This window comes from Lynx canadensis, chromosome A3 (genome assembly GCF_007474595.2).
Source record: "Lynx canadensis isolate LIC74 chromosome A3, mLynCan4.pri.v2, whole genome shotgun sequence".
In the NCBI taxonomy this organism is placed as follows: domain Eukaryota; kingdom Metazoa; phylum Chordata; class Mammalia; order Carnivora; family Felidae; genus Lynx; species Lynx canadensis.
In genome coordinates this window covers 99,784,619-99,808,345 of record NC_044305.1, presented here as the reverse complement: position 1 = coordinate 99,808,345, position 23,727 = coordinate 99,784,619, and the positions used below count along the sequence as shown (strand labels likewise).

Below are 23,727 nucleotides of genomic sequence, written 5' to 3'. Positions count from 1 at the left end.
ATATGGATCCATTATTTGTCCTTTTAATTATGTTGCCATTTGCACTGATACGAAAGCAATTTGCACTGATGATACAAAAGCAACCATGGGTAATAAAATTGTTGGCAACTTAGCAGGAATGAGACACCAAATTGTAGTAGTCATTGTATTCCTCCCTGCTGTGCACTTGCATTTTCAAATAATGCCATTTTCAATTAAGGACATCCCTAGTGAAGCAGTACACATTTTTTTTAAAATTTATTTTGAGAGAGAATGCACACACAAGCAGGGGAAGGGCAGACAGAGAGGGAGAGAAGATAATCCCAAGCAGGCTTCACACTGTCAGCGCAGAGCCTGACGTGGTGGGGTTGAACCCATGAACCATGAGATCATGACCTGAGCCTAAATCAAGAGTTGGATGCTTAACCAACTAAGTCACCCAGGCACCCTGAAGCAGTATAAATTATTAATTTTATTAATGCTTGACACTGGGGTACACATCCTTTACTATTTTGGGTGAAGAAATGGGAAATACGCACACAGCGCCTTGCATACCCAAGGATGATGGCCGTCTCACAGTTGTTCTAAGAAAAACCACTTGTGTAGTTAAAATGTGACAACTCCCATACACCTCTTAGCCCTCTCCCATTTTTCTCCCATTATTAACATCTTGCATTAGTGTGGTATATTTGTTACAATTGATGAGCTAATATCAATACACTATTATTAACAAAGCCCACAGTTTAACTAGGGTTCACATTCTATGGGTTTTGCCAAATGTATAATGACATGTATGTACCGTGATACCATTAAAGTATCATACAGAATAGTTTCACTTCTCTAGAAACCCCATGTGCTCCACCTAGTCATCTCTCCCTCCCTTCCCCCAGTTCCTGGCAACCACAGATCTTTTGCCTTAAAACCAGTTTTCTCTTTTCCAGGGTTATCAGTTTGGGTCATTCCGTATATAGCCTTTTCAGATTGGTTTCTTTCACCTAGGGATAGGCATTTAAGGTTCCCCAGGTCCTTTTGTGGCTTGGTAGCTCATTTCATTGTATCACTGAATATTCCATTGTATGGATGTGTCAGTTTGTTTATCCACTCACCTATTGAAGGACATCTCAGTTGCTTCCAAGTTTGGGCAGTAATGAATAATGCTGCGTTACATTTGGGCACAGCTTTTGTGTGGGCATAACTTTTCATTTGGGTAAATGCCAAGGAGCACAACTGCTGGATCACATGGTAAAACCATGTTTAGTTTTGTTAAGAAACTTCTAAACTGTTTTTCCAAAGGGGCTATATACCATTTTGCATTCCTATCAGCAATGAAGTAGACTTCCTGTTGTTCCACATCTTCGCCAGCATTAGTTGGTGGTGGTGCTTTGGATTTCAACCATTCTGATAATTCTCTCGTTGTTTTAATTTGCAATTCCCTAATAAAATAAGATGTTGGGTATCTTTGGGGTTTTTTTTTCTTTAAGACTTTTTTTTCATGCTTATTTATTTATTTTCAGAGAGAGAGGAAGCATGTACGGGGCAGGGGCAGAGAGGGAGGGAGAGAATCTCAAGCAGGCTCCACACTGTCAGCACAGAGCCCAGTGTGGGACTCAATCTCACGAATCAGGAGATCATGACCTGAGTTGAGAGTAGAGTGGGACGCTTAACCGACTGAGTCACCCAGGCACCCCTTTTCTTTCTTTTTTAAAAAATGAAACATCATTTTACTTGAGGATATTGGACAGACTATGGTTATTCCAACTGGCACATTTGGCAGATAGTTTTTGAAAAAAGAAAGGAGTGTGACTGTTCCTTAAAGGAAAACAATAGATAGCATTTGTTGCCAATGATAAAATTTGAGCTTTCAAGTGAAAATTAAAGTTTTGGAAAACTTGTATCTGCCACTGTGAGCTTGGCAGCTTCCCAACATTTAAAAGACTCTGAATTTGGAAGAGCAGCATAACTCAGTGAAACAATGTTTTCCAAATGACTAAATGCATGATTTTGTAAAAGGTCCATTCAAAGTATGACATATACCGTGATTTAATGTAACAAAGCATAAAAGTTCATTGATCTGGTTTCAGAGTCCACATCCAACTAACCTTTAAAAAACTACCAGTTTTAAGTTTAGGTGAGGTATCAAAGATGGAGACCCACAATTATCTAAAAAAGTTATTAAAATGTTTTTTTTCCTTTTACAACTGAGTATCTATGAGGCCAGAATTCCTTCATATACTTCATTCAACACCAGATCAAATCCAGAAGCAGATAGGAGAATCTAGCTGTTTCCAATTAAGGAACACATTAAAGAGATTTGCATGTAAAACAATACAGTACTACTGTAGTAGTAGTGTTACTTGTGTAACTTTTTGTGGGAAATATACTTTTTGCATAAAAACGTTATTTCTATAGGGGCACCTTTGTGGCTCAGTCTGCTCAGCATCTGACTTCGGCTCAGGTCATGATCTCACAGTTCATGAATTCCAGCGCCCACATGGGGCTCTCTGCTGTCAGCGGGGAGCCTGCTTTAGATCTTCTCTACCCTCCCCTTCCCAGCTGTCTCTTTCAAACATAAACATTTTTAAAAATGTTATTTATGTAAATGTATAATGGGTTTATTTCTGTCTTTTTAAGCGAATCAATACATATTTTAAGCATTTCTCAGTGTACATTTCTAATATGGTAAACGTGGAAAAAGAAAACCCACGTAAATAAAAGCTCTTTAGGGTTCTCAATAATGTGCAGCTGGGTCAAAGTGTCCTGAGACCAAAACAGTGTGAGAACCGCTGTTCTAGGATGCCGTCCAGTGATGCAGTTGGCCAATCCCAGCGCAGTAAATAGATATTACAGTGCTGGTCAAGCCTCACCTCTCTAGGAATCCTCCCTGATCGACCACACTTTATCTACACACTGCCCATATTCTACATCCCCTCTGCAGTTGTGCGCTTCCCCAGCTGATTTCAAACCCCTGGTCCTTGGCAGGTACCGGAAGAGAGAATAAAGTAACTCGCACCCTCTCCCTATGCCGGGATAGCCCTTCGAGGTGTGTCCTCAACTCAGAGGTCAACCTTTCTGGGGAACAGTCTAACATTTGCGCCCGCATCGCTCATGTCTGGGAGCACCGCAGGGACACCATAACCTGGAGACGCCTAATGGGGGCGGGAGGAGCCCAGGGAAGTTGCCAGAATTCCGAGATATCTTAAGGCTGAAGGCATAGAGGAGCTTCGGAACGCTTCGGGGGAGAGACAGGTCTGGCGGCTGAAACGAGGCGGGTCTAGGGCATCCTCACCCCTCTGTCATAAAGCAAGGCGACGCCCGCTGAGGCGCTGGCTCGCTTGCACTAAGGCTCTTCGCTCCTCCCTTTGCCGCCAAGCAGGGAGCCGGCGCAGCTGGCCAAAGCCCTCCACGACAGTCCCGGCGCTTTGCGGCCAGCCGCGCGCGTGCTGATGTGTCGGGGAGGCGGGGCTCAGGGAAGTGATCCGTCGGACGCACCTTGCTCCCGCGCCGCGTCTGTGGCGGTGTTACCTCCTTGGAGCCATGGCGGTGTCTGCCCGGTCCGCGCGGGCCCCGTCGGACTCACGTAGGCTCAGAGTCCTCCCCTGCGGCACAGAGAGAGAGAGAGAGAGAGGGACGCTGGTGTCAGAGGGGCGGGGGCGGGGGCGGTAGCACTGCCCTGTGGGTCCCCGGGAAGGGGGCCTCTGTTCGGAAGGAGCTTGTAGAGAGAGATTGCAGTCCGAGGATTTGGGCTGATGATGACACTCAGGGCGCGAGAGGTTCTGGGGCATTGGAGGATCCAGAGGAGGGGTTGCACTGCAAGGGTGTTAAAGTACTTAGGAATCTGTGGGATGACCTGGTAGGCAGAAACCTTGGGGCTGTTGGGGCTGTGATTTCTGTGATTTGGGGAGAAGTCGATTTTAAAGCACTTCCATCCCCACACCTGCACACACGCTTTCTCTGTTGTTTGCAGATAAAGTACAGAAAGACAAGGCTGGACAGACTTCAGGGCCCTGTCAGGGCAGCGGAATGGCGAAACTCTTGGGTTTTGAGTGGACAGATGTTTCCAGCTGGGGGAGGCTGGTGACCCTGCTGAACCGACCAACGGATCCTGCCAGCCTGGCCGTCTTCCGTTTTCTCTTTGGTAAGTCCGGTTTCTGGGAGGGGCCAGTGTGGTGCTGGGTGAGAGAATAACAATCCTCCTTTGTGCATTTCTTGGTTACTTAGTGATTTGCCTCCCTTTTCCTCAGAGCTGAAGATACTGATATCCTGGAAGAGATCTTTGTGGAGTTTAGGATCAAATCCAGCTTTGTCTCCTCTGATTAGGGTTTGGAGTCCAGAAATCCTTTGATCTGAGGTCATAGGGAATATAGAGGCAGAGGAACAGAGACCCATTTTGCTTGTGGCATGAAGTTGCCCAGTAACTATACTGAGGACTAGACCTCAGAGAAATGGCTAGGTGACAGGGCAGACATTTTGGCTGTGAATCCTGAATCCAGAGTTTCCTAACTCATAGGCACACAAGGATGCTTGGAACGGGTTACAGATGTGCTGAGATATCCATCCCCTTAGCTCAGTGGTTCTCAACTGGTGGCAGTTTTGCTGTCCAGGAGACATTTTTATTTGTCACAACTTGGGGGAAGAGGAAGTAGTTGGCCACGGACCCGTGTGTACTTAGGAGCCAGGGATGCTGTGACCTAATGGTGCACAGGAGAGCCCCTCCCAGCAAATAATTAACCAGACTAAAATGTGATTGTCCCGAGGTTGAGAAACCCTGCCTAAACTGGAACTGTCCTCCTGACCTGAGTAGCTGCTTTTGTTTGCTCTAGTGTGTAAGCCAAGTACTATATTCTGGGCGTGCTAGGAAGTGAAAAAGTTTGAGAAGCACCACCCTAGAACACTTTCTATGCCTCGTAGGACAGACTTTAAGTTATCAAAACCTAAACAGTATTTATAGCGTTTTGTACACTTTTCTCATTTAATCTTGTTTGTAACCCTGTAAAAGATGAGCCCCTTTCTCAAATAGGGAATGAAGAATTAGCTCAGTGAGGTGCGGTGGCCGTCTGAGATCACATAACCGGCATAATGCCTAGCACAGAGTAGGCGCTCAGTAATTATTGTTGAGGGAATGAGTGAGTGGCAGAGCCAGGGTTAGGTAAGAAGTCTGACCCTGGAGCTGGGTGCATTCCACTGTATTCCAGTGTATTCCACCTCTTCCTTTGCTGAAGCCTAACGGCCCCTCCTTGACTACCTTCTCAGGGCTGATGATGGTGTTGGACATTCCCCAGGAACGGGGGCTCAGCTCCCTAGACCGAAGATACCTGGATGGGCTGGAGGTGTGCCGCTTCCCCTTGCTGGATGCCCTGCAGCCACTACCACTTGACTGGATGTATCTTGTCTATACCATCATGTTTCTGGGTGAGGGAAAGTGTGGGAGAGATGGGAGTATTACCTGGCCTACCTAAAACAAAGAAATACAAAGCATGCTGGTGAATGAGCAAAGTCTTGGGTTCATTATTTCACTTCTGCTGTGATTCATAATTTCATCTTGCTGACCTGTGTGTCATCTGAGCTGTGATCCCATAAGTCTTTTTAAAATATTAGAGTAACATTTAATTTTCATTTAGTTTTATCCGATGATAAAATGTCCTATGACTTTTCTTGATCCCACCCACAGCCTGTCCCAGGGGAGCTGGGCCTGTGGTGACCCTTTGACCTCTTAATCCTCTCCCCCACAAATCCCAGGGGCACTGGGCATGATGCTGGGCCTGTGCTACCGGATAAGCTGTGTGTTATTCCTGCTGCCATACTGGTATGTGTTTCTCCTGGACAAGACGTCATGGAACAACCACTCCTATCTGTATGGTTTGTTGGCCTTTCAGCTGACATTCATGGATGCGAACCACTACTGGTATGAGTCTAGGGGAAAGGGGGAAGGGTTGGCTGGGTCAGGATGGTTACTGGTGATAGGGGCCCAGTGAGGTCCTAGAATTTGCCCCAGCAAGCATATTTTCAACCATGCTTTGCAAAGTGTGGTTACAGGGTCACATTTTGATTCGGATGAATTCGGGAGGGGGAAGGATCAGTGAGTTGGGGCACTTGGGATGACAAAAAGGAAAATGGCTCCATTCCCAACCCTCCACTCTTTCCGTATCTCCCCAGGTGCCTTGATCTATCCACTTCCTGTAATCCTCTTAGAAGAAGAGAAGACTAAAGCCAGACATAGATGTTTTCAGATACCTCAAGGGTGGTCATGTGGAAGAGGGAGCAGACTTTCTCTGTGTGAGCCCAGGGGGGCAGAGTTAGAGCCAAGAGTAGCGGTTGCTGTGAGGCAGAGTCATATCAGAAGGAGAGGGCCCATCAGGGCCGCTCAGCAGTGCTGTCCTGGGAGGAGGTAACCCTCCCCCACCTCCGGCTTAGGCGACCATCTTTCATGGGAGGTGGTGAAGGGATTTGGAGACAGGGTGGCAGGGCAGATGATCTCTAGGGATCCTCCCCATTAAGTGAAAGCAAATATGCAAATATGAAATGTCAGTAAGATGGGTATAGGGAAAAAAATCTCAAATGTTGAGTGTGTTACTGATTTATCAGTCATTAATTAACTTTCATTTGTTAATATAACATACAGATACCCCTTTGGTAAATCTTTAAATTCATTCAAAATAGCCAGCTCTGATCATATAAAATTAAGAGAGTTTTGACAGAATACTCCTGAAAAGATTCATTTTTATAATTTTTACACAATTTGAAAAAATACCTATCCTTTACTGAAGGCTTTGCACATGGCCAGACACTATACTAAATACTTTAAATTTTTCCTCATTACAATGCCATGAGGTCTATAGTGCTGTTCTATTTATAAATGAGGAAACTAAGGCATAGGGAAGGATTGGCCTAAGGTCACCCACCAGGCTAAGAGGCACAAGTGAGAATCCAGGTCTCCTTAACTACAGACTGCAGTGCTCTTGACCACAAGTGTAAACTGCCCCTTCCCCAACTTCTCTGCTCATTCATTGTGTTCTTGAAAACCTGTTTTGCTGCTGCCTCCCTAGAATACATCTAGTCTTAGTGTCTTGGGTATCTCTCCCAAGGTAGCTGTTAGCAGGTACCCTCCAGCACTACATCCTGGCATCTAGGTCTATGAAATGTCAGTTTGTCTTGGATTTTGGAATTTTTTTTTTTAATGCAGTATATGTTTACATATACCTTTAGCTTTTCAACCATTCTTCTCAAATTCATTCTTTTTCAAATTCAGTCATATTCTAGCACTATGGTCCCTTCCCTGATTTGTTCCATTAGGACAAACTAATTTACTAACTAATGGTAAACACTGAACTCTTTGTCATTATCACTCACTAGTAACATTTCTGTCATGACCTAGTCACTGTTAAATTTGCTCATGTAATTCTAAAAGACCTTTAGAATAGCCCGGAGAACCTAAGAGGATATGGGAAGACTTCCTGGGATAGAGAGGTTATTACATTTAAAAAGAAAGGTGGAAATGTGCTGGACTAAGAAGCTCTCCTTACTGCTTGCTTCTCTTCGTGTAGGTCTGTGGACGGCCTGCTGAATGCCCGTAAGCGGAATGCCCACGTGCCCCTTTGGAACTATGCTGTGCTGCGGGGCCAGGTACAGGATTTGAGGAAAGAGGGAGGTGATCTTTGATACCCACTGTCAGTGTGGCCATCCTGCTGCCAGACCCCACTGTTCTCTGCCTCCTTGGATTCCTTTTGCTGGAAAGCTAGGCCGCCTCTTCTGTTGTTCCCAGTCCCCTAGTCTCTGGGTTCTCTTACCTTGTCATGGAAAGAATAGAGCTTTATCCCTGCTAGATTGACATCCTTATGAGAGATATATGCTTCGTGACTTTCTTTGGTACCTAATACTGTGCCTGGCGTTGGTAGAATGTCAATAAATACTTGTTGGATGAGTGACTATCCCAGTTGAGTGAATCTAATCTTCCTTAGGCCCTGAACTCCGATCAGAACTTGTGTTATTGCCAGTAGTCTGTAGAAAACGGGGTTCTTTTTTTTGTTTGAATGTTCGTTTTGCATTTTGTGTTTGCAGATCTTCATTGTGTACTTCATTGCGGGTGTGAAAAAGCTGGACGCAGACTGGGTTGAAGGCTATTCCATGGAGTACCTGTCCCGGCACTGGCTCTTCAGTCCCTTCAAGTGAGTGGCAGTCAGGGCAGAGTTTTCGTTGAGGCACAGGTACACAGCAGGTGACTCACCTCCCCCAGGCTTATGGTAACAACTGCCCTCCCTGCTTTGCCTGAATTTGCCACATGCTTTCCTCTGGCCACTCATCTTCCTATTCAGCAGAAGGCAGAGTCAGTGATACCGAAAGATCTAGGCCTACCTGTCCCTGGGCAAGAACAAAGGGAACAAACTAAAAGACGAAAGTCAGAATGAAGTGAGTTGGTGAATGAGTCTGTGCTCCCTGCAGCCGCCATAGGTGGTACCTTGTGTTGCCGCCCCGGCCTCTCGCCGGGACTCCTCAGCCAGTGTACATAGATGGACAGTCAGCGGCCCTGCCCTGACAAATCATTGTTGCAAGCTCTTTAGAAAACGGAGGTTTGCCTCTCTTGAATTCTCCTTTCCTTCTGTTTTTCCTTGCCTCTTTTACTTTATTCTTTCTTTTTCCCTGTTCTTTCCCAGTTCCAAAAGTTTGACTTTATTATGTTAGGCATTCACTTTTTATTTTTTTATTTTTTAAGTATGTTTATTTATTTTGAGAAAGAGTGAGCGCTTGCACAGGAAGGGCAGAGAGAGAAGGAGAGAGAGAAAAATCCCAAACAGGCTCTGCACGTTCAGTGTGGAACCTGACGCAGGGCTCGAACTCATGAACCGTGGGATCGTGACCTGAGATGAAATCAAGAGTCGGATGCTTTAATCCACTGAGCCACCCAGGTGCCCCTGTCAGGCATTCACCTTTTAAAATTCCTCCCTTCCTTCCTTCCTTCCCTCCTTCCTTCCTCCCTCCCTCCCTTCCTCCCTTCCTTCCTTCCTTCCTTCCTTCCTTCCTTCCTTTCTTCCTTCTTAAATGTTTATTTTCTGACAGAGAGAATGATCTGGGGAGGAGGGGCAGAGAGAGGGAGACAGAATCAGAAGCAGGCTCTGCACTCAGCCCCATGTAGGGCTGGAACCCATGAACCACGAGATCATGACCTGAGCCCAAGTCGGACTCTTAACCAGCTGAGCCACCCAGGTACCCCAGTTTCTTCTCATTTATAAACTCCATGAGGAATCTACTCCCGGGGCTCCTGGGTGGTTCAGTCAGTTAAGATTCAGACTTTGGCTCAAGTCATGATCTCACGGTTTGTAGGTTCGAGCCCTGTATCAGGCTCTGTGCTGACAGCTTACCCTACTTTGGATTCTGTCTCCCTCTCTGCTCCTTCCCCGCTCATACTGTGTGTGTATGTGTGTGTGTGTGTGTCTCAAAAATAAACATTAGGGGCATCTGGGTGGCTCAGTCGGTTAAGCATCTGACTTCAGCTCAGGTCATGATCTCAGTCTGTGAGTTCGAGCCCTGCATCAAGCTCTGTGCTGACAGCTCAGAGCCTGGAGCCAGCCTGGGATTCTGTGTCTGCCTCTCTCTCTGCCCCTCCCCTACTCATGCTCTGTCTCTCTCCACCTCTCAGAAATGAATAAATGTTAAAAAAAAATTTCTTTTTTAAAAATAATAAAAATAAACGTTAAAAAAAAACACCTACTCCCCAAAGTACACTCACTTCTCAATCAAATTTGCTCTGTGGAATCTGCCCTTACTTATTACATAGGGCATGTGGAAAAAAATTGAACCGCTAAAGTGCGTGGAAATGAAAAGGGGTTGGAAACTCCCATAGGGTGTCTTTGTGCAGAGTTCTACCCACCTGCTATGGTACATCCTTTGGCGAGGACAGGGTGGTGGAGTTTGCTGTGAATGCTGGGTTCTCCGGTGGGCTGGTGCCTGACCTTTGTTCCTGGTCTCTACAGACTGGTATTGTCCGAGGAGATGACTAGTCTGCTAGTGGTGCACTGGTGTGGACTGCTGCTCGACCTCTCAGCCGGTTTCCTGCTCTTCTTTGATGCCTCGAGGTCCATTGGCCTCCTCTTCGTGTCCTACTTCCACTGCATGAATTCCCAGCTTTTCAGCATCGGTCAGTACCTGTGGTCTGGTAGGAGATGGGAAGCCACAGGTTTGCGGGGAGGGACTGGCCGGAGACATTGTCTGGGAGTGGGAGATGGTGACGGAAACTGGAGTTAAACTGAGCCAGATGTAGTCACTGGAAAATGGCAGTAAACAGGAAGAGAGGACTGGGGCCTCTGGGCTCAACTAGCGTGTTGTGTAGGAAGGAATCTCGGGGAAGTAAGAATCCTCTAGTTAAGAACTTCTTTCGTCACAAGTAGAATACCTGGGAGAGGCTTCCTGAAGTAGGGGAGTGGAGGGGATTACCCATGTTCCCTGCAACCAAACTCCTGAAACGCTTATTTTCTCCCTGCCTTCCTAGGTATGTTCCCCTACGTCATGCTCGCCAGCAGCCCTCTCTTCTGCTCCCCTGAGTGGCCCCGGAAGCTAGTATCTCACTTCCCTGAAAGGCTGCAAGAACTGCTGCCCCTCAAGGCTGCCCCTCAGCCCAGTGTGTCCTGCGTGTATAAGAAGAGCCGAGCCAAAGGTGGCCAGAAGCCAGGGCTGCGCCATCAGCTCGGTGCCACCTTCACCCTGCTCTACCTCCTGGAGCAGCTCTTCCTGCCCTATTCTCATTTCCTCACCCAGGTATGTGTGGGCTGGGGGTTAGGTTGGGAAGTGGCAGAGGTCACAACGTTAGGGAAGTATGGGGCCGTGTCGGTTGAGAATGGGGTTAGGAGAACTGTTGGGCTGATTGCCTCTGTCCTGCTTTTTCAGGGCTATAACAACTGGACAAATGGGCTGTATGGCTATTCCTGGGACATGATGGTACACTCGCGCTCCCACCAGCACGTGAAGATCACCTACCGTGACGGCCGCACTGGCGAGCTGGGCTACCTTAACCCTGGGGTGAGATGTCTGATGCTGACAACTTACTGTTCTTCAGAGCTCCCTTGAGCATTGGGGTCTGATTTGGTCCTAAATATAATTATAAAATAGAACAAATTTGGGTCCACTCTGCCCACTCTGTCCTCTCAGGAGCCAGGTTGACTCTTCTTTTGTGTGAGTTCAAATAGGGCAGTGTCATTCACTTCCTTTGAATTGAAATTAGATTTAGGAAAGGTAAGTATATCAAGCCCAGCAATAAACAATTCTTCCCCAGAGACGAGTTCAGGGTTTTTTTTTTTCCCTGGTCAAAATAGGCACCAGACAGGACTCTCTTAGTGCCATTGACAGTGCATGACCCATCTGGGAGGTTGATAATGATGAGGTGGGACTAATGTGGGGGTTTGGGGCAGGTATTCACACAGAGCCGACGATGGAAGGATCATGCAGACATGCTGAAGCAATATGCTACTTGCCTGAGCCAACTGCTTCCCAAGTACAATGTCACTGAGCCCCAGATCTACTTTGATATTTGGGTCTCCATCAATGACCGCTTCCAGCAGAGGTGGGCACAGGGAACAGAGAAGGGGAAAAATGAAGTCCCACTCCTTTTGCCAAGATGAACAGCCCATGCTCCCCAGTGTTGTCTTGCTTGAAAGGCTGTCTGTCCTCTGGTGCATGTCCCTGTTGACTTGGTTGTGGGCATAGCTGATTGTTTCCAGCAGGGGGCACCATCAACCAGCAGAAAAGGTAACTGACTTTTTTTTTTTTTTTTTTTTTTTTTCCCTAAGATGCTGTTAACACAATTCTCCTCAGGTGGCCACTAACCCCCATTCTTCCCAATGCTCCAGAATCTCTTTCTCCTTCTCTCTCTGCCCCAGACTGGCAATAATATGCTGACATAAGCCATTTCTTCTATTTGGAAACCCTGTTCCCTCTATCTGGGAGCAGTGATGAAGGGAACAGAACCAGAAATTCTGGTGGGTAGGTGCTGTGGTCTCTTTAGAACATGGTTTTCTTTCCTAAGGATTTTTGATCCTCGTGTGGACATCGTGCAGGCCGCCTGGTCCCCATTCCAGCGTACATCTTGGCTGCAGCCACTGTTGATGGACCTGTCTCCCTGGAGGACCAAGTTACAGGAAATCAAGAGCAGCCTGGACAACCACACTGAGGTGGTTTTCATTGCAGATTTCCCTGGTATGGAGGAAAGCAAAGAACCTTTGCTGTTTTTCCCTGTGGTTTCCTTGGCCAGCGACATTGCCTGTGATGGAGAGGGGAGGGGCATTCCTGATGGGAGGAATGTTCTTGCGACCTGAAGGGTGGTAGTGGTAAAGGGAATTATTTCATATTCCATGGGGTAAGCTGGGGAACTTTGTTGCTCCTGGCAGGGCTGCACCTGGAGAATTTTGTGAGTGAAGACCTGGGCAACACTAGCATTCAGCTGCTGCAGGGGGAGGTGATTGTGGAGCTGGTGGCAGAACAAAAGAATCAGACTCTTCAGGAGGGAGAAAAAATGCAGGTATTTTGCTGGAATTAACAATGGCAGAAAAGTTTAGATGAGTGGTGTTGATTTACTATAGACTCCAAAGTGGGAGCTCAAAAATCAAGGGTCCCCAGGGCTGTGAACAGCCTCATCCAGGATTCTAGAAGTCAGTTCCTTCGGACTCCAAAATACAATGAAAAGAAAGACGTCTAGGTAGGGGGGAAGGGGGGGTGGGTTGGGGCGGGGAATGTAGGAAGCCCATAGGCTGCCTGGGAAAGGTTAGAGAGTGAAGTATGTCCATTTCTTTTCCCTTGTCAGTTGCCTGCTGGTGAGTACCATAAGGTATATACGATGTCACCCAGTCCTTCCTGCTACATGTACATCTATGTCAACACTACGGAGCTTGCACTGGAGCAAGACCTGGCATATCTGCAAGAATTAAAGGAGAAGGTGGAGAATGGAACTGGTGAGTATATGAAGAGTTGGGCTAAGAAAGCACCTGGTTATAAGTCAGGGTTGTGAATGAGGATCTAGCCACTAAAGAATGAACTTGAAGTTTCTGGCTGATGAAAGGAGAGTTCTAAAAGAGAGAATGACCTCAGTGATTCCTCTTTTTGCCATCTTCTGGGCAGAAATGGGGCCTCTACCTCCAGAACTGCAACCTCTGCTGGAAGGGGAAGTAAAAGGGGGCCCTGAGCCAACACCTCTGGTTCAGACTTTTCTTAGACGCCAGCGACGGCTCCAAGAGCTTGAACGCCGGAGAAATACCCCTTTCCACGAGCGGCTCTTCCGCTTCTTGCTACGGAAGCTCTATATCTTTCGCCGCAGGTGAGTTATACTGACAGCAGTACTGGTCATTGCCGTCAGATGTTTGCAAGTTGGGTAACTTTTCTCTGGTGAAGGTAACGGGAGGGACAATCCCAAGAAAGGACAGTCTAGTGCTAAATACTTTTTCCTCTCCATTCTTTTCCCCCTGATGTAATGGAAGACTAAATGATCTGTGTCTCATGGCCTCCTGTCTTGTTCTGCCTCAGCTCACCGCCAGCCTCCCTGTGGGTTATTCCTACCTCACTCTAGAATCCTTTACTGGACCATATAAGGAGTGGTGTGCCCTTCCAGCTGGGATGGGTGGGTCACCGGGGGGAGATTTTCATTTATGCCTGAGTGAAAGAAGGTAGGACCAAGTGGCCATGAGGGGTTCAGCAGGAATCCCTATGTAGAAACAGGAGTTTGGACTGGCTGGCCTTTTTCTTCTTTTTCAGCTTCCTGATGACTTGTATCTCACTTCGAAATCTGGTATTAGGCCGCCCTTCCCTGGAGCAGCTGGCCCAAGAGGTGACTTATGCAAACTTGCGACCCTTTGAGCCAGTTGGAGAGTCAAGTCATTCAAACACAGATTCTTCGAATTCTGATCCCCCTGAGCCAAATTCTGACCCTGTGCACTCAGAGTTCTGAGGGGGGGCAGATGTTGGGTACAGATGTGGGAGCAGCCAGTCATAGGACCATCAACCTATGCATTGGAAATGTGAAGAAATTGATATTTTATATATTTTTCTTCTTTATTCATAGTTCTTTTAAATTCAGAGAGGATATCTTAGAGGAGCCAAGAAAGTAAAGCAAGGATAAAATTTATCAATTCAAGTTTGAGGGGCTAGGACAGCCATTCTAGGATAAAGGGCTAAGAGTCAGGTTTAAAGTGACCAGCTCCTTGGGGAAAGAGATTTATGTGCCATGATAACAATAATGCCAAACTATTCTCAAGTACTTGTTATATGCCTTCATTATTTCATTTAACCCTTAGTGGCCATTAGTCCCCTATTTTACAGTTGGAGAAAGTAAGGCTCAGAGATCATATAATTTCAAAGACAACCCTCATAAGAGATGTACCCTGCCTCTTGTAATTTGCAGACTCACGGACAAGAATCATGAAATAGTGTTAGCCTAAAACTTGTCTTGTTAATTACAGGTAAGATTAGGATGGTGGTCAAGTTCTAAACGCACAGTAATTTTCTCTTCCCTACTGTTGTGGTTCCTTTATTGTTCCTATTATAGCCAGTGAGTTTTTCAGTAGCAGCTATGAGAATAGGTAGAACCAAGTTAAATAAGGAAATTTAGATGATTGGTACTAGCTCTCTCAAAATAAGCTTTAGCATTCTCTCAAAATTAAATTTTAGCATCCTTCTACCCTTTCGTGAGCACAAAGTGATGTAAAGAGAATTAACCAAACTTGGTGAGGGATTAAGGCATGTTTGCCGTTATTTTGTAGGCTTCGATGTACAGGGGGACTCAGGAGGCACCTCAATTCCTTGAAAACTCAAAAGCCTGGCATTGGGCTAGAAAGTAAGAATGCATAGAGAAAAAGGAAGAAAAAAGGCCCCTGCTCTGGGTGCTCATGGTCTTGCAGTAAAGACGGTCATGGCAGTATATTGGCAGTCCCAGTAACTTTGATAAAGGATTACATCTGTGTTTTCAGGCTTCGCTTCCCATGCCTCACCCCACCCCACCCTACCCTACTTCCTTGGACAGTGGTCTCAGGAGGTCTTTCCTAGGCAGCTGCCTTCTCACTGTACATACTTGGGATGATGATGTCCTCTCCAGTGGTTTCCAGTGATGCTGCTTAAATTTCCCTCCTGCGCCCTAGACCTATGTATCTAACTAGCTCCATCTGGATATCCCACAAAGCTTTCAAACTCTAACAACTTCTATTCATCCCCAACTCAGGCCTCCTTCTCATTAGTGAATGGCATTTTTTGACCAAGCCACCTGAGTCCTCAGCCTTGATTCTTCCTTTTTTCTCACATTTCTTAAATTTCAAGTTGCATGAGTTCTAGCTCTTGAATCTATTCATTTCTACTACCTCTGCGTTCTAGTTGGAGACAGACCTGAGCAGATACAGTTGTGCAAGTTGGGCCTGAATAAGGGCATCCCACTGAAGTCAAGTGGGACCTCATTCTTACAAGGCATTTGTGTGGGTTAGCTAGCAATAACAGTGCCACGAGGTATCTTGGTCACTTGATAAGTGTGGGGGAAACACTGGTTTTCAAGTTTTGCAGATCTGTGACACAATACACCTCGGCACCATGTCCTTTTAAGTTCAGCCATCTCTTCCCCTGCAGTCCCCCCACGCCCTGCCCATTACATGACTGGTATTTGGGGAAGGGACTCCGTGGTAGTTGTAATATAGGCAAGGATGCTACTGTCCCAAACCTGTTAGTGCATCACCTCTTCTTCCCAATGAAAATGTTGGGATGGGATGGAGAGGACAGGTGGTCATCTTAATACTGTTTAAGAAAAGCTATTCAACAGTAAATCTGGATTCAGATTTCACTAGAAATCAGGTCTTGTGCAGCTGTTATGGAAATGGACTATCAATGTCCTTTTTGCTAGGCCTTAGTGTTCTGTTTCTCCTCTCAGCATTTGTCCCGGACCAAGTTGTTCCTTTAAACTGTATAAAGTCCAGTACAGATTTCCTTTTAACCTGCACATTGAGCTTTCCTCCCATACCATATTCATGCTTTGATCTTCAACCATTTATAATCACCATCACTCCATTTTACCTTTGCTTCTACTCTTCTCCCTGGGCTGGTCAGTATTTCTTCACCTTCACTTTTTAAATAATTTTTTCCCCTGTTAGGCAGAAGCAAATACTGAACCTAACCTTAATTTCTCTAGTACTATCCGACTGCCTATAGGCATCCAGTGCATCCCTATCCCCCTTAATTTGGCCAGCAGTGCACTGGCATCTAAGAGCTTTTTGAAACTTTAAACGATACCAGGACTTAACCTTGCCCCCCTGCCAATATAGTTATATTTAAGCCTCTAGATAGGTGTAATCAAGCATTCTTTTGGGTTTCACATTTTCAGATCAACAGTAAAGATGAACCACATGATTGCTTACATGCTGGTGTAAACCTGTGCCAAGTGGCTCTGGTCTCTACTTTTAGCTCCTGGTTAAAAAGGGATGGTTCAAGCTCTGTTGTGAACCCCTACAAACTGCCACAAATTTAGAAGAAGGGTTTTAGAAACTTGTAGTAACATCATCACTGTAATTGTGCTCAATTTTTCACTGTAGCTCACTTATTCTAGCTCGTAAAATGATTAGAAGCTGGCCCCTCACCACTGCTCAAATTTTGCTGTGTCATGTACTGAACATGTAACTTGCAGCCTTTAACACCTGTTTATAATAAAGGGATTAACACTTCAGGCATAATAAACCTTTTCCCCCTACATTGGAAAGATGAAAAGAGGTTTAAATTTTCAAGACTAAACATTACTGTCCCTTTTACGTCCTTAATCTTGGACAGTTTTTAAATGTTACTGGCAGTTGAGTAGCTGCTACATAGTAAGGACATATAGATTTTATCCACTGCGTCGACCAAAAAAAGCAATGCTAGACAGGTAAGATCTTGGGAGGTTTTTCTCAGTGCTAGGAATAGGATATACAAACCTATTGAAATGCCTGCAGTCCTGGATGAAGGGGTTTGAGGTGATTTCCCTGAACCATGGGAAGGATTACAATTATTCAGGGATAAGGAGTATGTTCTCAGGTCATATTCAAACCAAAGAATAATGGACACAATTAAGGTAGAACCTAGCATTTTATTTAGATCTTCATTAAACTGTTGGAATTGAGAACCAGACATACGTAATAAACCTCCAAAAATAGATCCTGAAAGGCACTTTCTGCTTAGGGCAAGCAGTCATGGAATAAGCATGTAAACAAGCTGGCTTCTCTGTACCACACCAGCCAAGTCAGCTTTCTCCATGGCCAGCTGCACCAGCTCTGCCCTCCCTTCTATTAACACCAGCCAGACCCCCTGTAGGTCTAACCCAAGGTTTTTCTGTAGGACACCTTGGCCTACCTGGGAATGCTGGAAACATGTTGTTAAAGGAATCATGGTGTTGAGGAAGAAAAAAAAAAAAAAAAAAAAAAATCTTTTAAAAGCTGCCATCTGAGGTGATGGCTTCTCTGTACTTACGCCATACCCCAGAATACAATAAATAAGCAATTAGAAAATGTTCAAGTATGAAGGGATTTCCTCCTCCCCGCCAAAAGCACTGCTCTCTGAAGGAAGCTGGTTTCTCTGTAGCTACACCAGCTGTTCAGAAAGCTCATTGGACCTGGTTTTGAAAATAAAACAAAGTTAAAACCCTGGGAGGAATTATTGTGCAGTGTGGAGTACTCAGTCTTTCTTATAAAGAAAAAAAAAAGTTATCTGGTACCAAAGTGTGCAACCTACAGACCCTCAGGTACTGCCCTGTGACTTCTCTGTATGACATCACAAGGGTGCCAAGTGCCTGTTTTTCTAGAGCTAGGAGTTGGTGGTTTGGCTAGTGCTGAAACCATGCATAGGATTGGTTTACTAAATAAAAACCTTATTACGTACGTCCTCCAAAAGACAGCTGAAAAGTGGAGAGATTTTGATTTGGTGCTATTTAAGAGATGGCAATTAAGAGCATAAGCACCAGGGAGATGGTTTAATGGTAACTGCCTTTTTTTTTTTTTAACGTCAGGCTAGAGCTCCAACTGGAACTTGCGTTACATGCAAGAATGACTGGATAGGGAACACTCCCTGACAAAGAGCTACATAATTAGAAATGGATCAAGTTATAAGGAAGATAAGGGAAGGCTTCACATTCTGAATAGAGCTCAAGACATTACAAATTCATGCTGACAGGGCTATGGCATTGCCAGACAGGCTATAATGGAACTACAAATACTTTACGTGCACATTACAGGACATTTTCAGCATTTGGTGGGAAAGTCAATGCAATTAGGATTTTAGAAGGTTGGGTGATAGGGCACAAAGGTTCAATTTCAAAGCATTATTTACTACAGTGTTGTTGGTTTGTTTCTAGGCAGTTACATGGATCACCTATGCTCACTAAATTCATTATAATGGTGAACAAAACACCTAGGGACAGAATAGCAAGCCCAACTTACAGTCCCCCACACAAGCTAAAATTCATGTCATTGACTAGAGTGACTGCAACTGATCAGGAGCTGAAAGAGGACAGGAAAATTTAGGAAGAAGGGCCCTTTCCCTCAGAGCTTGAAGGCTTCTCTGTAGCCTACGCCAACAAGTCTGGGGAAAAAAGGCTAACACTTTCAATATTTAAGCTTTTTGGGCACTTCCCATGGGAAGCTGTCCCTACCAAAGTGGCCATAGGCTGCAGTCCTCTGATAAATTGGCTTCTTCAGATCCAGATCCCTGGAATATACAAGTCCGTAACTTAATATGTAGCATTCAATTAAAATAAAGCAAAACAATCAGCAAGACTCATTTTCAAGAGTTCTGGCAAATGAGTTCAGTTCTCTGGGGTTTGCTAGGAAAAAAGTTTGTGGCAGAAGTGTTTGTTACTTCCCTGGTGTCCAAACTCCTCGCACAGTCCTTATTAGTAACTACAGTTCTTGTTTTTCCATCCTTGGCTCAACAAATATGAAAATTTGTCATTATTCTGAGAAATTCCAAGTGTCAAAAAGCTCATCTGAGATCATGGCATACTTACCAAGGTCCCATGCCCAAACCCTGTTTATTTTCTTTATAGCGGCCTTGAATAAATATCCCCACTTATCTGTACTAATTTAAGTAAAATAAACATCCCTAGATAACATGAGCACAAAGCCCAATATCAAACGTGAAAGACTTTTTCTAGGGTGGTTAATCTAAGCAATGGAACACTGTAATTTTAGATTTTTCTTAATATAAGCCTTTACTAAAGGCAACTTAGATAACATCAACCGTTCTAGGAATTAAAAGGTTTCCCCACTTGAGGAGTCTTCACACCCACCTTCACCTTCTCCGATTTGAACAGATCTCAAACACAAACACACACACACACACACACACACACACACCCTCATTTTTCACTAACAATAGGCTTTACCATCTTTACCTGACAATGACCCCAGGGCGGAGGTCAAAATTCTTCTTCACAATCTCTAATAGCTCTCTCTCACTCTTCTGAGAGGTGCCATAATGGAAAATGGAGATAGACAATGGATGAGAAACTCCAATAGCATAAGAGACCTAAAAGGATTCAAATGTCATAAAAGTCAGTGATTAAGAGACCCACCCATTTGTACAATACGCTGGTATTTAAAAAACAGAAGTAACTACACTAAAAGCCCTCCCACTAGCATGCCTTCTAATCATTCCAATTATGTAAGAAAGTATATACCTGCACAAGAACCCTTCTGCACAGACCTCCTTTAACAAGGGATTTTGCCACCCAACGAGCAGCATAAGCAGCTGAACGGTCCACCTTGGTATAATCCTTTCCTGAAAAGGCACCTCCTCCATGAGCTCCCCAACCACCATAAGTGTCCACAATGATCTTCCGGCCAGTCAAACCAGCATCACCCTGAAATTAAAGAATTCAAGTCACTTTATGCCTAATCCTTTCCAATAAAGGGTTCTAGATCAAGCTTCCTAAATACCTATTTCTGTATCACTCAACAAACATCCTCAGAAAATTCACATGCAGGCTTAACAAATCTAGAAAAAAAGGTGGTAGCAGCCAAATTTGCAAGTAACCATTACAGAAAATCCAAAAAAGTAAATGGAATTGATACTGCAAGGCCTTACCTGAGGCCCACCAATAACAAATCTGCCACTTGGCTGTAGATGATAGATTGTGTCCTCATCAAGGTATTTTGCAGGTACAACAGCTTTGATGACTTTCTCCTTTAGGGCATCCCTCATCTCATCAAGACAAACTTCTTCATCATGCTGAACAGATATAACAATTGTGTGGACTCTGATGGGAAGCACAGCACCTCGATCCTGCATGTACTGCACAGTCACCTTGAAGGCAAAGCAAATGATCAGAACATCAGTTTACTAGATAGGATAGAGAACCAAGGCAAAGCTAAGTGACAATACAATAAGATAAATACTAGTCTTTAGTAAAAACATTACTGGTGTTCTGTGCCAAAGCAGTATGTGTAATCTATCTTTATGATCATCACTTACTTGAGTTTTAGAATCTGGGCGTAACCAAGGCAAAGTGCCATTGCGGCGTAGTTCAGCCAGTTTGGCATTGAGCTTGTGTGCTAAGACAATAGTTAAAGGCATACATTCCTCCGTTTCATCAGTGGCATAACCAAACATCAAACCCTAAAAAAGGAAAAAGTCACCAATGTGATCAATCCAAGCTTCACAATTTCACATTAGAAGAGATGCAAATAGAGTCTACCAAGCTACCTGGTCTCCTGCACCAATGTCTTCCTCATTCCGGTCGAGATGAACACCTTGAGCAATATCTGGTGACTGTTGCTCCAACGCTACCAGCACATTACAAGTCTTGTAGTCAAACCCTACAAACAAAACAATATCTTGTTTAAGAAGAAGGAGAAAAAAAAAAAAACCATAGCAATACCCATGCCTTCTATTTACAAGTTATTTGAAATTTCAAATACTGCTATAGAAATCAAATACAGGTATCCCCCCACGTTTTGAAAGTTATGGTTTCATCACTTCACTTTTAGGAAAGACCTGCATTAGTACTTGTTTTCGCTAACAGATCTCATGTGGGATCAAGCCCCACGTCAGACTCTGCACTGACAGGTCAAGGAGCCTGTCTGGGATTTTCGCTCCTCCTCCTGTTGGCATGCACTCAGACTCTCTCTCTCAAAATAAATAAACTTTAAAAGAGCTAGAGAGTGTTGAAAATATTCGGAAAAATGAGCTTAGAAAAGCCAATTCATTAAAACACACCTTTGGAAGAATCATCGTATCCAATGTGTTTAATGGTTTCACGAACCACTTTCTGGTAATCAACAGCAGCTCTGGACGTAATTTCCCCAGCAAGAAGGATCATTCCAGTTTTAGCAACAGTTTCTAATAAAAGAGAAATGCACAATCAAATGCCACTCTTACAAAGTAATTTCCATGAGATTACCTTTTCATCAGTTGGTAAGCAATGTTTAGAACCTACCACAAGCCACTTTGGCATCAGGGTCCTGCTGAAGGTGGGCATCCAGGACAGCATCGCTGATCTGGTCACAAATCTTATCTGGGGAAAAAATTTGTCTCAATTTGTCTCATTGTCAATAGACAATCTGTCATGCCCTTATAAACACAGCTGTAAAGATCTTTGGGAAAGCTTTCTTTCAAAAATCGTGGTGAAACCTACAGAACACAAATATACGAACTTAACCATTTTCAAGCATACAATTCAGCAATTCAAAGTATGGAGATCTTAACTGCTAAATAGAGCACTGCTTTACCAGAAACCTTTTGACTGAAGAATAAATGCTGGATATAATACTGCATGTTACTTGAAAACTTGATACCATAGTCTTAATATAGCTGCACCACAAGCTCACCAATTCAGATTAGCCAGAATACCCAGCACGTTTAACATATTTAAATTCATTGTGATATATGCACTTTACACCTTAGGAGGACTCTATTCCATCTCTTAAGTATTTCAGACATTTTGAAAAATTAAGTTCCCAGGCAGAACAATTTCCACTGTTATGCAGAACAGCCATATAACTCAAGTTAATCAAATTGAAGTGTTTATCCTCAAACCCAAAAGCAAAGCAGGGAAACATTTTTGATTTGCCAAAGGAGTAGTCCAGGAATATGAGCTGAATAGACTGGGAAATGTCCCATGTATTCTGAATCCTTGTTTCCTCCCCCACTGTATCACCATTTATTAAAAACAGGGAGAACAGAAATCCCTCTCCCAGAGAGATCACTTTCCTGAATTTTCTACAATCATCCGGAACAATTAAAGCAAAATGTACATTGCAGTCAAATCAGAAGTTCAAGACTTAATCTACAAACTGGTATAAACGCCTGACTTAAAGTATTAAATTAATAAAAGGTGGGCCAAATAACCTGTCAAATTCTCAAAACTGAGGGAAGGTGGGTAACCCACACCACAACACCTGACCTTCACTCATCAGGATCTTGGGGTTTGTCCTCTCCTAGATCACTAGGCTGCTTGTGGGATTTCATCATAGGCACAGGAGACTTACTAGAGAAATGCATCTTTGAAGCCATTAGACTAGATTACCAGATCACTGTGGTCATCCTAAGAAAAGGTAGAACCAGTAGAGCAAAAGACTCATCTTTACTAGACTGAGATTCAAAGTTCCTTGAAATAGCTTTACTCGTTCACGTGTAAATTGATCTCCATAATGGCGGACTAGTGGACAAAGCCCAGAGAAGGAGATGTTCGGTAAAACCCTGCCCAACGGTAAAGCACCAAAGACTTTAAAGGGAAATCCAACCCAATGGCAGCTTACACTTAATTCATGCTTCCAATCCTTTTCAAACATGGTCCAAATAAGGCAGGCCTTCCCCAACCCGCGCTATATTTAGTTGGAGGCTGTCACCTTGACGGCAAGGCCATATACTGCCGAAGGACACATCCGTATTCTCCTGGGTACCGTAATGGCCCAAGGCAAGAATTAACGGACTCGGCAGACGTCCCGAGGCACGGGCCCCCCACTCCGCACACCCGAGCGCTCCGGTAGCCCGACGGCTCCCCCTCGCCCGGATGCCACATGCGGCAAACACGTGGTTGCGGCTGCAATGCGGGGCGCGCGCTCCCGAGGGCCGGCCGCGAGCACTCGGGGCCGGTCGCCCACTCGAGGGCTTTCAGACGGCAGGGCGGAGATGAGGAAATAGTGCCCTCCCTGGGTAGAGCACAGCTGTCCCGGCCCCCGCCCTTCTCGTTTTCTAGAATCTTCCGCATGCCGAGGCGCGCGGCCGGATGGGAAGGGAGGGGAGGAGAGGGCAGGGGAGGAAGGGGGAGGGGAGCGGCGGCCACGCGCTCGGCACCGGCGGCGCCACGAGGAAGGCGCGCGGCCGCCGCTCTTCCCACCGCCCGGCGGGTGAAGGCAACTAGCACGGGCACCGTCGCCGGCCGGACTCGGCCGGCCGGGCCCGGCCCTGCCCACGCCCCGCCTCTCACTTCCCTCCAGGGCCCGTCACCTCACCTGGGTGGCCTTCCCCTACAGACTCTGAGGTGAAGAGGAACGTGCCCTCCTCGATGAACGCCTCGTGAAAACCGTTGAGCTGCCCGTTCATGTTGGGGTTCGTAGCGGTGAGTATTAAGCGGCGTTGAGGAAAAAGGGAGCGGCGAGGCGACGGCTGCGAAGTGCACAAGAGGACAGCGCTCTAATCTGCTCGGGCGGGCGGCGCGGAGCGAACGAGGCGGCGGGCGGTGCGGCCCAGTATTTATACACAGCGCCAGCGCGCGCCCGGCCCGGGCCCCGCCCCTCGGCGCCGCGCGCCACTGCGCCACTCGCGCGGAGGCAGGCA

The 23,727-nt window shown here is 45.4% G+C and overlaps 2 protein-coding genes across 4 annotated transcripts; one reads left to right on the top strand and one right to left on the bottom strand.

The window, feature by feature from the left end:
- The first annotated feature begins 3,371 nt into the window (after positions 1–3,371).
- GGCX (gamma-glutamyl carboxylase) lies at positions 3,372–17,355 on the top strand. 3 transcript variants are annotated; one of them, XM_030311010.2, is made up of 15 exons: positions 3,372–3,556; positions 3,944–4,114; positions 5,230–5,388; positions 5,716–5,881; positions 7,521–7,599; positions 8,035–8,141; positions 9,945–10,108; positions 10,460–10,725; positions 10,855–10,986; positions 11,376–11,527; positions 11,990–12,159; positions 12,351–12,481; positions 12,764–12,911; positions 13,078–13,273; positions 13,708–17,355. In XM_030311010.2, exons 1-15 carry the CDS (start codon positions 3,514–3,516, stop codon positions 13,898–13,900), a joined length of 2,277 nt encoding a protein of 758 aa, XP_030166870.1. In that variant the 5' UTR covers positions 3,372–3,513; the 3' UTR covers positions 13,901–17,355. The 3 variants fall into 3 exon arrangements, with proteins under 3 accessions (XP_030166870.1, XP_030166872.1, XP_030166871.1); XM_030311012.1 differs by lacking the exons at positions 3,372–3,556; positions 3,944–4,114; positions 5,230–5,388 and adding an exon at positions 6,133–6,364 and having other exon boundaries at positions 5,774–5,881; XM_030311011.1 differs by lacking the exons at positions 3,372–3,556; positions 3,944–4,114; positions 5,230–5,388; positions 5,716–5,881 and adding an exon at positions 5,893–6,364.
- On the bottom strand, positions 17,025–23,624 carry MAT2A (methionine adenosyltransferase 2A). Its single transcript, XM_030311013.1, has 9 exons — positions 23,403–23,624; positions 21,386–21,463; positions 21,166–21,288; positions 20,653–20,765; positions 20,422–20,565; positions 20,035–20,253; positions 19,628–19,810; positions 19,343–19,476; positions 17,025–18,657 (listed from the first exon to the last, which is right to left on the bottom strand). Exons 1-9 carry the CDS (start codon positions 23,491–23,493, stop codon positions 18,555–18,557), a joined length of 1,188 nt encoding a protein of 395 aa, XP_030166873.1. The 5' UTR covers positions 23,494–23,624; the 3' UTR covers positions 17,025–18,554.
- Between the last annotated feature and the right edge of the window lie 103 nt (positions 23,625–23,727).

Coding starts and splice junctions, on each gene's coding strand:
- GGCX (XM_030311010.2), top strand. CDS start 3,514: ATGGCGGTGTCTGCCCGGTCCGCGCGGGCCCCGTCGGACTCAC. Junction 11,528..11,989: donor AATGACCGCTTCCAGCAGAG/GTGGGCACAGGG, acceptor TTCTTTCCTAAG/GATTTTTGATCCTCGTGTGG. Junction 12,482..12,763: donor AGGAGGGAGAAAAAATGCAG/GTATTTTGCTGG, acceptor TTCCCTTGTCAG/TTGCCTGCTGGTGAGTACCA.
- MAT2A (XM_030311013.1), bottom strand. CDS start 23,493: ATGAACGGGCAGCTCAACGGTTTTCACGAGGCGTTCATCGAGGAGGGC. Junction 21,464..23,402: donor TGTAGGGGAAGGCCACCCAG/GTGAGGTGACGG, acceptor TTTTTTCCCCAG/ATAAGATTTGTGACCAGATC. Junction 21,289..21,385: donor TGATGCCAAAGTGGCTTGTG/GTAGGTTCTAAA, acceptor CTCTTTTATTAG/AAACTGTTGCTAAAACTGGA.